Genomic DNA, 13770 nt, shown 5'->3' with positions numbered 1-13770 from the left:
CGGAGCGGCCCTTGAGCCATGGCCGCTGAGCCTGCGCTCCGCAACGGGAGAGGCCACAGCAGTGAGAGGCCCACGTAGCAAAAAAAAAAAAAAAAAAACCATAACAATTAAGAAAATGGTAACAGGAACATGCATATCAAAAATTACCTTAAACCAGCCAAAAAACACAGGCTTGCTGAATGGATACAAAAACAAGACCCATATATATGCTGTCTACAAGAGACCCACTTCAGACCTAGGGACACATACAGACTGAAAGTGAGCAGATGGAAAAAGATATTCCATGCAAATGGAAATCAAAAGAAAGGTGGAAGAGCAATACTCATATCAGATAAAATAGACTTTAAAATAAAGAATGTTATAAGAGACAAGGAGGGACACTACATAATGATCAAGGGATCAATCCAAGAAGAAGATATAACAATTATAAATATATATGCACCCAGCATAGGAGCACCTCAATGCATAAGACAACTGCTAACAGCTATAAAAGAGGAAATGGAGGGACTTCCCTGGTGGCGCACTGGTTAAGAATCCGCCTGCCAATGCAGGGGACACGGGTTCGAGCCCTGGTCCGGAAGATCGCACATGCCGCGGAGCAACTAAGCCCATGCACCACAACTACTGAGCCTGCACTCTAGAGCCCGTGAACCACAACTACCGAGCCCACATGCCACAACTACTGAAGCTTGCACGCCTAGAGCTTGTGCTCCGCAACAAGAGAAGCCACTGCAATGAGAAGCATGCACACCTCAACGAAGAGCAGCCCCTGCTCACCACAACTTCATTGCCTGCGCACAGCAACGAAGACCCAACACACCCCAAAATAAATTAATAAATTAATTTTAAAAATTTTAAAAAAAGAGGACATCAACAGTAACACAATAATGGTGGGGGACTATTAACACCTTACTTACACCAATGGACAGACAGATCATCCAGACAGAAAGTTAATAAGGAAACACAAGCTTTAATTGACACAACAGACCAGATAAATTTAATTGATATTTATAGGACATTCCATCCAAAAACAGCAGATTACACTTTCTTCTCAGGTGCACATGGAACATTCTCCAGGATAGGTCACATCTTGGGTCACAAATCAAGCCTCAGTAAATTTAAGAAAATTGAAATCATATCAAGCATGTTTTCCGACCACAATGCTATGAGATTAGAAATCAATTAGAGGGGGGTTTCCCTGGTGGCACAGTGGTTAAGAATCTGCCTGCCAATGCAGGGGACATGGGTTCGAGCCCTGGTCCGGGAAGATCCCACATGCCGCGGAGCAACTAATCCCGTGCGCCACAACTACTGAGCCTGCACTCTAGATCCTGCGAGCCACAACTACTGAAGCTCACGCCTAGAGCCTGTGCTCTGCAACAAGAGAAGCCACCACAAGGAGAAGCCCACGCACCACAATGAAGAGTAGCCCCAGCTCTCTTCAACTAGAGAGCCCGTGCCCAGCAACGAACACCCAATGCAGCCAGAATTAAATAAATAAAATAAATAAATTTATTAAATAAAAAAATCAATTACAGGGGTAAGATGTAAAAAACACAAACACATGGAGGCTAAATAATACGTTACTAAATAACCAAGAGATCACTGAAGAAATCAAAGAGGACATCAAAAAATACCTAGAGACAAATGACAATGAAAACATGAGGATCTAAACCCTATGGGATGCAGTAAAAGCAGTTCTAAGAGGGAAGTTTATAGCAATACAAGCCTACCTCAAGAAACAAGAAAAATCTCAAATAAACAATCTAAGCTTACACCTAAAGAGCTAGAGAAAGAAGAACAAACAAAACCCAAAGTTAGCGGAAAAAAAGAAATCATAAAGATCAGAGCAGAAATAAATGAAATAGAAATAAAGAAAACAATGGCAAAGATCAATAAAGCTAAAAGCTGGTTCTTTGAGAAGATAAACAAAATTGATAAACCATTAGCCAGACTCATCAAGAAAAAGAGGAAGAGGACTCAAATCAATAAAATTAGAAATGAAAAAGGAGAAGTTACAACAGACACCACAGAAATACAAAGCATCCTAAGAGACTACTACAAGCAACTCTTTGCCAATAAAATGGACAAGCTGGAAGAAATGGACAAATTCTTAGAAAGGTATAACCTTCCAAGACTGAACCAGGAAGAAACAGAAAATATGAACAGACCAATCACAAGTAATGAAATTGAAAATGTGATTAAAAATCTTCCAACAAACAAAAGTCCAGGACCAGATGGCTTCACAGGTGAATTCTATCAAACATTTAGAGAAGAGCTAACACCCATCCTTCTCAAACTCTTCCAAAAAATTGCAGGGGAAGGAACACTCCCAAACTCATTCTGTGAGGCCACCATCACCCTGATACCAAAACCAGACAAAGATACTACAAAAAAAGAAAATTACAGACCAATATCACTGATGAATATAGATGCAAAAATCCTCAACAAAATACTAGCAAACAGAATCCAACAACACATTAAAAGGATCATACACCACGATCAAGTGGGATTTATCCCAGGGATGCAAGGATTCTTCAATATATGCAAATCAATCAATGTGATACACCATATTAACAAATTGTAGAATAAAAATATGATCATCTCAATAGATGCAGGAAAAGCTGTTAACAAAATTCAACACCCATTTATGATAAAAAGTCTCCAGAAAGTGGGCATAGAAGGAATCTACCTCAACATAAAAAAGGCCATATATGACAAACCCACAGCACACATCATTCTCAATGGTGAAAAAATAAAAGCATTTCCTCTAAGATCAGGAACAAGACAAGGATGTCCACTCTCACCACTATTATTCAACATAGTTTTGGAAGTCCTAGCCATGGCAATAAGAGAAGAAAAAGAAATAAAAGGAATACAAATTGGAAAAGAAGAAGTAAAACTGTCACTGTTTGCAGATGACATGATACTATACATAGGGAATCCTAAAATGCCACCAGAAAACTACTAGAGCTAATCAATGAATTTGGTAAAGTTTCAGGATACAAAATTAATGCACAGAAATCTCTTGCATTCCTATACACTAATGATGAAAAATCTGAAAGAGAAATTATGGAAACACTCCCATTTACCATTGCAACAAAAAGAATAAAATACCTAGGAATAAACCTACCTAGGGAGACAAAAGATCTGTATGCAGAAAACTATAAGACACTGATGAAAGAAATTAAAGATGATAACAACAGATGGAGAGATATACCATGTTCCTGGATTGGAAGAATCAATATTGTGAAAATGACTCTACTACCCAAAGCAATCTACAGATTCAATGCAATCCCTATCAAATTACCAATGGCACAAAACATTGACAAATCATCTTAAAGTTTGTATGGAGACACAAAAGACCCCGAATAGCCAAAGCAGTCTTGAGGAAAAAAAACGGAGCTGGAGGAATCAGACTCCCTGACTTCAGACTGTACTACAAAGCTACAGTAATCCAGACAATATGGTACTGGCACAAAAACAGAAACATAGATCAATGGAACAAAACAGAAAGCCCAGAGATAAACCCACGCACCTATGGTCAACTAATCTATGACAAAGGAGGCAAAGATATATAATGGAGAAAAGACAGTCTCTTCAATAAGTGCTGCTGGGAAAACTGGACAGCTACATGTAAAAGAATGAAATTAGAACACTCCCTAACACCATATACAAAAATAAACTCAAAATGGATTAGAAACCTAAGTGTAAGACCAGACACTATAAAACTCTTAGAGGAAAACAGAGGAAGAACACTCTTTGACATAAATCACAGCAAGATCTTTTGTGATCCACCTCTCAGAGTAATGGAAATAAAAACAAAAATAAACAAATGGGACCTAATGAAACTTCAAAGCTTTTGCACAGCAAAGGAAACCATAAACAAGACCAAAAGACAACCCTCAGAACGGGAGAAATATTTGCAAATGAATCAACAAAGGCTTAATCTCCAAAATATATAAACAGCTCATGCAGCTCAATATTAAAAAACAAACAACCCAATCCAAAAATGGGCAGAAGACCTAAACAGACATTTCTCCAAAGAAGATATACAGATGGCCAAGAGACACATGAAAAGCTGCTCAACATCACTAATTATTAGAGAAAAGCAAATCAAAACTACAATGAGGTATCACCTCACACCAGTTAGAATAGGCATCATCAGAAAATCTACAAACAACAAATGCTGGAGAGGGTGTGGAGAAAAGGGAACCCTCTTGCACTGTTGGTTGGAATGTAAATTGATACAGCCACTATGGAGAACAGTATGGAGGTTCCTTAAAAAACTAAAAATAAAATTACCATATGATCCAGCAATCCCACGACTGGGCATATACCCAGAGAAAACCATAATTCAAAAAGACACATGCACCCCCAATGTTCACTGCAGCACTGTTTACAATAGCCAGGTCATGGAAGCAACCTAATGCCCCTCGACAGATGAATGGATAAAGAAGTTGTGGTACATATATACAATGGAATATTACTCAGCCATAAAAAGGAACGAAATTGGGTCATCTGTAGAGACGTGGATGGATCTAGAGACTGTCGTAGAGAGTGAAGTGAGTCAGAAAGAGAAAAACAAATATTGTTTATTAACACATATATGTGGAACCTAGAAAAATGGTACGGATGAACCGGTTTGCAGGGCAGAAATTGAGACACAGATGTAGAGAACAAACGTATGGACACCAAGGAGGGAAAGTGGCGGGATGGGGTGATGGTGGTGGGATGAACTGGGAGATTAGGATTGACATATATCTACTAATATGTATAAAATAGATAACTAATGAGAACCTGCTGTATAAAAAATAAAATAAAATTCCAAAATTCCAAAAAAAAAAAAAAAAAGAATTCAGCAACAGGAGAAATCAAATCAAGTTCTGGGTATAAAAATGGAATTGACACAGAGTCATTAAAACCTGTATCTTCAGGCTTCCCTGGTGGCACAATGGTTAAGAATCCACCTGCCAATGCAGGGGACACGGGTTCGAGCCATGGTCCGGGAAGATCCCACATGCTGTGGAGCAACTAAGCCAGTGCACCACAACTACTGAGCCTGCCCTCTAGAGCCCATGAGCCACAACTACTGAGCCCTTGTGCTGCCACTACTGAAGCCCACATGCATGCCTAGAGCCCGTGCTCTGCAAAAGAGAAGCCACCGCAATGAGAAGCCTGAGTACCGCAACGAAGAGTAGCGCCAGCTCGCCACAACTAGAGAAAGCCTGCGCGCAGCAACAAAGACCCAATGCAGCCAAAAATAAGTAAATTAAAAAAAAAAACCTGTATCTTAAAAAATATACAGTGACATGTTATGCAGGAAAAATACTGTATACGTAAAGAATACACTTCCAATTTGTGTATATGTGCATAAAAATAGCCTTAAAAAAAAGCAGATGAGAGGATTAGGAGGGATTTATTTTCATCATACTTTCCTTTGTTTTTATACCTTCCACAGTGAACGTGTATCAGTAGGCCCTTCAACAGGTATTTATCTGTGTTGTAGATGTAATGTTTGTAAATGCTATCTTTGAATACCTGTTCCCTTCAGACTATGATTGTATAAATGCTTACCCACTCTTCAACTATGAAATTTAGGGCCTCTCTAAGTATACAGACGAGCTGTTTCTAAACCCATAAAGCAGAGACTCTCTCTCTCCCTTTATTCACCTAACTTCTGCACCGAGATAAGAAGGTTCAAAGGAGAAAATCTATTGTGGGCAACTGTATGTAGATCTGACTATAAAACAGAGACATAAAGGCTCCATATACAACATTTTAAACAACTTCATCCATGGGTTCACTAAACATTGACACAGTGCACATTTCTTTAAACAACTTTCTGAGTATTAGATTAGTCACATTTTCCAGGCTAAAAAGAAAGCCCATCTGGAATCAAGGGAGAGAGAAAAGAAAAACACAATGCTACGAAAACCTATAGGATTTAAGCATTCCAGATGATATGTCTGTATCAAGACAGAGTTTTGATTAGCAGGTTTACCCTCAGAAACTATGTTGTGATCTTCCTCCCTCTCTATAGCACAGTAACAATTCCTAAAATTATAGGGCTCACTGTTCTAGTGTAGAATACCTCAAAGGGTGTAAACAATTATGACATTCTGCTTTCTACCAGGGCCTAGAATAAGTGGGAAGTTTTTATAATATTGTTTTGCTTTTAATTAGAACAAAAGTTTTTATCTGAATAATTTGGCAAATACCACCTTTGTAAGGAAACAAACACGGTTACACAGGAACTATTAGCAGAGGGCTCCATGAGCTGTCCAGCATTACTGAGTCCCCTACTCTCTACCAATGTCAACATTCTATGACAATCTCCTTGGAGACCTCAGCTGGCAAAAGAGAGCAGGCAGGCAAGTTATTTCACGTGTTGTATTTTCATGTGACAACCAGGATTACACTTTAAACAGTAAGTGAATGCAAAAGCATAAGCCGTAACAAGTACGTAATAACCAACTGCTGTAAGAAAGGAACATCTATTGCAAAGTTAATACAGATTTCAGTTTTTGATAACAAAAGAATATTTCCTCTGTAACCTTATTCATTCCAAAAACAACCTTCTTAGTATGGTTGCTCTCAAAACAGAACTAAAACACTGGAGGAAAAATCCATAAACAAAAGTCTTCCAAGCAAGTCTTCCACACATAATCAAAGCCTTTTCATTCCTCCCAAAGACCATGTGCCAAAAAGTAGTGAAATAAAACAGGTTAAGGCTAGCCCCACTCACCCTCAAACTGTCTCCAGACAGGAATAAGTTGTAGGGGTTGAGAATTCGCTCATAATGCCCTCTGATATGGGAGCCCACAGCTTTGCCAGGAGCAAACCCCATCTTGGTGGCAATTTTGGTCCATTTTCTCTCCTTGCAAACAACTGCAAATCCACCTTCCTCTGCAACTAACTATTAAATAAAACAGCAAAAGAAATTAGTTCTTGGCTGTGGTCATCTTTTAAAAATACATTTTCCGAATAAAATATATACATATGCACTATTAATTTTAAACTAGAAATTTAAAACACTGCTTTTAACAGCATATTCCATAAACTTTTTGTACCCCTCCAAAAGCTACTTCTCAGTTCCCCAAAGCAGCCAAGATTTTCCATGAGGAAGAATTAAATTAGCAGTGAAATCTCTGATAAAGAAAAGGTTCTAGTAAGCTGAGGAGTAGCAAGAACGGCAGCATGTCTGGGGGAAATAATGCAGGCTTTAGACTGAAATGAACTTTAAGATATAGAATTGTAACTGTCTTTTCAGTTGGGCAGCTTGGACACTGAAAGCCTCTGTTGTCTTATCTGCAATAAAACAGACAGGAATATCTAAGAGGACCATTACGAAGTTTAAAAATTACCAAAAAACATGTGGCAGCAAAACATTTCACAAGATAAGGCTTTCAGACCTGACAAGCAGAGACCAATTAATCACAAAACTAAATGAAGAATTTTATTTTACATATTTCAAGCAGTAAGTTTCTTATTTTAAGGCAAAGAAGATCAAATTCATGCTGTCAGAAAAATTATTCAATGAGAAAGATGGTCATTAGGCTTTTACCTTATTAAGCTGAAACAAGTCCAAGATCTTCCTCTCCACATGTGGAATTTTCAGAGTACTTCCCTGTAATTCCCAGTACTTTGCAATCTGGTCCAAGAAATTTAATTTTACACGAGTTTGAGCCTAAATGACAAAGAACTGAGTTTTACTTTTACCTAGCTTATTATAAAGCTCCTATTACCTGTGCATGTGATATTTTCATTCTTATTAAGTGCAATACCACTTGTGAATTCAATAGGGGAAACTTCCCCAAAATACACAGAATAAAACTGGTTAAATAATTATATGTTAACTCAACAAAAATTTAATTCAGCCCCTACCATGTGCCAGGTAAGTAGTAGTTACACACTCAGTAAGTCCTCCCGTAACATAAATAGGCGATCTGAGAGGTGCTTTATTTAATGAGTATCATAAGTAAGATTCTATATGCCCCTTTCGTCCTTTTACAGTTTGGGTATTTTAAAGTCCTGCTCTCTCCGAGTACAAATTTTCTGATTTGCTCAAACACAAATCTAAAAGCAGATTTACAACAGAACCACTTATCTTTAAAGTCCTGATAACTTAAAGATAACAGAAAACCAGAAACTTTCTTCAATGTTATTCCCTTAACAGATTATTACTGTTGCCTACAAGTCATTTTTTAAAATTTTGTCATTTTTCTTTCCGCTCATTGTGAAATTAAGTCAGACAGTTTTAAGACTTTTATCTTGCACAAGACCAAAATTGAGATCAATATTCAGATATTCCCAACCACTTCAAGGTTAATACCCACCTCCCCATCTTTCAAGCTCGACATGAAAATACATTGAAATACTTGAAAATACATACACTAGATGCTACTACTGCCAATGCCCACAGGATTCCAGTGGACATATGTGCCATTTAAGTTAAGAATGTTTAGTTTAGTATAGAAAAACAAAACATGGTTCAATATGAAAATCAGATTAGCAAAACATTCATATAAACAATGAACCTCTATGCTATCAATACCCAAGCCTTATTCACCCAGCACTTTAGGGCTTAAGTCGCCCACAGACTAAAGAAGAAATACTACCTCTTCTCTAGAGAAGTGCTATTCACTCCTCCTAGGGAAATTAAATTATTAAATCTAACTGAAGACATGTATTTTGGAAGAATATCAGAGCTGGAGAATCTTTTCCATTAAATGGTTCTGAAAGCACATGCCTTTCAAAACCTAAACTCTATTGGTTGTCACCTAGATTAAGAAGGATTTAAATGCATTTATTAATTAATAGGTTGGCAATTACTAACAAAAATCAGTGTTTTTAATGAAACTGGGTTAGCTGCAAAGGCTTATCACCATTTGTTTTACCATGATTATCAGTTACTAGCCATGTTTTCGCTTCACTGAAACCACTAGATTTGTGACACAGCCTCTTTCAAAGAAGCCCCCGCTGGAATACAGGCAACCAGCATAGTAGTTAAGACATTACCTCCAATTCATTCAGCCTCTGGATACGTGGGGTAAAATGAAGTTTGTCAACATCACATGCAAATGGTGGCTGCCAAGCCTAGTGGAGAAGCAAAGGTTTTCATTAGAAAAATTTATAATTCTGACATTTAAAAAATGGTTTTAAAGTTAAAACCCTGTTTAAGTAAAGCATGTTATCTCTAATGAGTCAACAGAACACAGGGCAGTAGTTTCTTAACTCTTTTTCCACCAGAACAGCAGAATATGTATGATGACCCTTCTCCAAATGATACATTCTGCACACACCCCGCCTAGCACCCCTCCAACCAGCAACGTCACTGAGCCTCAATTGCCGATGAAAAATCATCAACTCAGGCAAAAAAAGACTTTGACTCCTCTATTCCATAAGTATCTCTCCTCCTACAAAATAGCTATATTAATGTCAAATTATCTACAGACTGTATTTTAATATATGTAACCCAGTTACATTAACTTTTATTATAAAATTGAGGATAAGTTCTTCTGTGGGGGGAAAAGAAAAAAACTGACATCCAAAACCAATTTTAAGAATCACCCTTGGGGCTTCCCTGATGGCGCAGTGGTTAAGAATCCACCTGCCAATGCAGGGGACACGGGTTCGAGCCCTTCTCCGGGAAGATCCCACATGCCACGGAGCAACTAAGCCCGTGCGGCACAGCTACTGAGCCTGTGCTCTAGAGCCCGCGAGCCACAACTACTGAGCCTGTGTGCCGCAACTACTGAAGCCCGCGTGCCTAGAGCCCGTGCTCTGCAACCAAAGAAGCCACTGCAATGAGAAGCCCGCGCACCGCAATGGAGTAGCTCCTACTTACCGCAACTAGAGAAAGCCCTTGTGCAGCTATGAAGGCCCAAAGCAGCCAAAAATAAAATAAATAAAATAAATAAATTTAAAAAAAAAAAAAGAATCACCCTTAACATATCTACTGATACAGGTTCTTGGAAGAACTGCTATCAGGAGAAAACAGACAGGAAGGAGAGTGTGTATGGACTGTTGTCTGTAAGTGGAGAAAACTGGAAACAACTTAAATGTTCATGATAAGAGAATAGTTTAAAGGCATAAAAATTATGCTGTGTTAACAGGTAGAGTTTCAGTTTGGAATAATGAAAAGGTTCTGGAGACGGACAGTGGTGATGGTTGTACAACATTGTGAATGTATTTAATGTTACTGAATTGCATGCACCTTTAAAATGGTTACAATGGTATATTTTGTATTATTCAGTATTTTCATATTTCAACATAATTTTTAAGACAAAAAAAGTTCATGCTGTTGTATAGCTCTATTGACATTGAAATTTTTCCTTATATATATTTTATGAAAGAAAGAAAAACAGGCTGTGCAATAGGAAAATAAAACACTGGAAAGAGAGCAAAATGGTTAACAGTGGTTCGTCTTTGGTAGGATTATAGGTGATTTTTCTTTTGCTTCCTTACCCATTTTAAATGCAGTCGGAAATATATTAAATACATTAAGTAATACCTATTAAATAATAAATTATTTTAGAGTAAGAGAACAAGTTAATACAAATGTTGGTACATCTGTAAATAACAATAAAATACTCTGCAGCGGTAATAAAGAATATCTAGATGTTCTAAACATGGAAAGATAGCCAACAGTGGATGAGTAAAAAACTAAAACATGCAAATTTGTGTTAACATATGTAAATTTTAAAGACTGTTGTAATAGGAAGGGGGAAAGAGATTATTTTTATTTCAAATTTATACTGCTGGAGTTTATCACTGCTCTTAGTTTAAAAGTAAAACAGGTTTTGTTTTTGTGATACAAACACTTAAGTAAAAATGCCCACCAGCAATGCCTGATTAAATATGTTAAAAAGTAAATTTTACAATTTTTTTCAAAGGAAAAAAGCAGATTACAAATTGGTACAAAGCTATTTACTACCACCCCAAAAAAGAATAGGAAGAAAAAAAGAAAAGAAAAAAGAAAAAACGGCAATACTGTTTAAGAAGTCAATGACAGATCAGGACTTGCTGTCATACAGCCTCTTCAACAAAGACTATGGCTAATGTTTAAATGCCAGTTAAAGATACACTGTACTGCTAATAAACTTTAAAAAATACTACCTACTCCACCCTGGGTCAAAAAGATTAGTGATTTTTGTTTACCTTGATAACTAAAGATAAAGAGAGCAATGTGTTTAATTATACATAATACAATGTAGCAGAAGGAAATCCCATCGCTTCTTAATATTCTGTGGCAGGCTAATGGAAGACTTGATATTGCTCAGAGCTTTGCTCTCTAATACTTTATAAAAGCTGTAGGCTTTCTGAAATGAATTGATCTGGGTTGAAGGTTAGACCAAAACTATATCAAAGACAATGTGTCAGAATATACAAGTAAATGATTAACATACTGTCCAAATGACCTGCAATTTTTACAGATTAAGATTTATGAGTAATGTATAATGATATCCTCCAATGAATCAAATATGCCTTCTACTCCCAAAACACGATACAAAAATTAATCTCATCTTAAGTGTACATATTAAAGTTTTATCAATTAAGGTGAGCTGTGTCTTTGTATGTATGTATGTTATTTAATTGATACTTGTTTTAGCCTGAACCCTTTTTCAAATAAAATAAATCCTAAAAATCAAACATCAAAGGGAAAACACTATGTATCTGTCACTAAGGAAGCTCACACAGTGGGTATAATACGTTTAAAACTAAAACCATGTCAGTAGATCATTCCTTCATTAAACACAGATCACTGCAAATTTTGTCTCCTCCTCTGGTTGCAATGACAGAGAAAACGGGATACATGTCCTTCGGTTCTGAGACTCAGCTGTAACGCTCTACTCCAATAGAACGATTACATGTTATTTGCAGAGCTCACTGTCATATTAGAACAAAGGTATTCTCGGCAGAGTCTGGCCTTGTTGGGCCATGACGTTTACATGCGGAAAAAAGCCATGTACACAACATTGTAAATCAACTAAGTTCAATAAAAAGATTTTTAATTTTTTAAAAAAGCGGGGCTTCCCTGGTGGCACAGTGGTTGAGAGTCTGCCTGCCAATGCAGGGGACACAGGTTCAAGCCCTGGTCCAGGAACATCCCACATGCCATGGAGCAACTAAGCCCATGCGCCACAACTACTGAGCATGAGCTCTAGAGCCTGCGAGCCACAACTACTGAGCTCACGTGCCACAACTACTGCAGCCTGCGTGCCTAGAGCCTGTGCTCCACAACAAGAGAAGCCACCACGATGAGAAGCCCATGCACCGCAAGAAAGAGTTAACTCCCACTCGCCGCAACTAGAGAAAGCCCACGTGCAGCAGTGAAGACCCAACACAGCCAAAAATAAATAACTAAATAATAAAATAAATTAAAAAATAAATAAATAAAAATAAATAAAATTTTTAAAAATTAAAAAAGCCATCAGAGAAGGAAAGAGACCATATTAAAGCCTCTAAGAAGTGAAAAATTTCAAACAGGAATATAATCCTCAAATTAAGTAGTCAAATAAATAATGAAAATCTCCATTTAGAAACGTGATAATTTTTGGTTTGACACTTAAGTAAAGGGATATCATGTAATCTAACCAAAACTTTCAGCCTCTACCAATAAAATAGTTCATAAAATCATTTTTTTTCTAACATAAAAATAGCATTTCCAGGGTTTCCCTGGTGGCGCACAAGTTAAGAATCCACCTGCCAATGCAGGGGACATGCGTTCGAGCCCTGGTCCAGGAAGATCCCACGTGCTGTGGAGCAACTAAGCCCGTGCGCCACAACTACTGAGCCTGCGCGCTAGAGCCCACGAGCCACAACTACTGAGCCCGCATGCCACAACTCCTGAAGCCCGCGCACCTAGAGCCCATGCTCCACAACAAGAGAAGCCACCGCAGTGAGAAGCCCACGCAACGCAACGAAGAGTAGCCCCTGCTCACCGCAACTAGAGAAAGCCCACACTCAGCAACGAAGACCCAATGCAGCCAAAAATTAATTAATTAATAATTTTTAAAAGAAAACAACAGCATTTCCATACAAACAAGATAATAGATTGCAAGGAGTTCAATGTAAATTCCCTGCTGATATTCATCTTAATTTCCTTTAAAAACTTTAAAATGGTTTTATTTTAACCCTTTCAAAATAAAAGTACAGCTATATTATTTAAAAGCTCAATTATTTTCCTGAGCATTAAAAAATATATTCCTTGGGAAAGCGGTTAAGTAGACCATTGACACTTAAAAACCCTCAGAGAGGCCTGAGAAACACCAGGTAAACATTTTCCTTAGTCCTAGCACTAACCAAGCAAAAATAAGTTACCGCACATTTAACTGAGAGAAATGTTTGAAATTATAAAATTGACCAGTATGAAAATAACTTTCATCGAATGCTAAAGGTTTTTCAAAAACACCAGGAAAATTCACTCTGTAAATGATCCACTGTTAGCATCCACATACTTAACATACTGGAATACTGTTTTAATCTTTCTAGAGGCTGACACCAGTTTAAGACCTAACGATCAGCAAAACAAGAAAGTATACCCTCTACAGAGCTCACTACAAGTTAGTTCTCCTGCAGATTCCCTGCAGACAAAACCAATTAAAAATCAGCGTCAAAAGTACATTCTGGTTAGTTTACAAATAACAACATGAATTAAGAACCAAAGCATTTTTTCTAACTGCGTATATTCTATCAAACCCAGTCATCACTGAATAAATGCACTCACAGGATTTCAATCCAATGCCAGCAGAGGTAAACTCAGTG

At 37.5% G+C, this 13770-nt stretch overlaps 1 protein-coding gene across 2 annotated transcripts in view; it reads right to left on the bottom strand.

The window, feature by feature from the left end:
* Positions 1 to 13770, bottom strand: part of KDM5B (lysine demethylase 5B) — a 73668-nt gene that overhangs the window by 37243 nt on the left and 22655 nt on the right. For both annotated transcript variants that reach the window (XM_081256133.1, XM_081256134.1), the window contains exons 2-4: positions 9022 to 9099; positions 7568 to 7690; positions 6749 to 6919 (exon numbers count right to left, since the gene is read on the bottom strand). In XM_081256133.1, the coding sequence (XP_081112259.1) occupies positions 6749 to 6919; positions 7568 to 7690; positions 9022 to 9099 (372 nt within the window). The remainder of the gene's footprint in view (positions 1 to 6748; positions 6920 to 7567; positions 7691 to 9021; positions 9100 to 13770) is intronic.

This window comes from Mesoplodon bidens (genome assembly GCF_964165515.1).
Source record: "Mesoplodon bidens genome assembly, chromosome: 2".
Lineage (NCBI taxonomy): Eukaryota > Metazoa > Chordata > Mammalia > Artiodactyla > Ziphiidae > Mesoplodon > Mesoplodon bidens.
The sequence above is the reverse complement of the archived record's forward strand: the minus strand, read 5'-3'. Positions and strand labels throughout refer to the sequence as shown.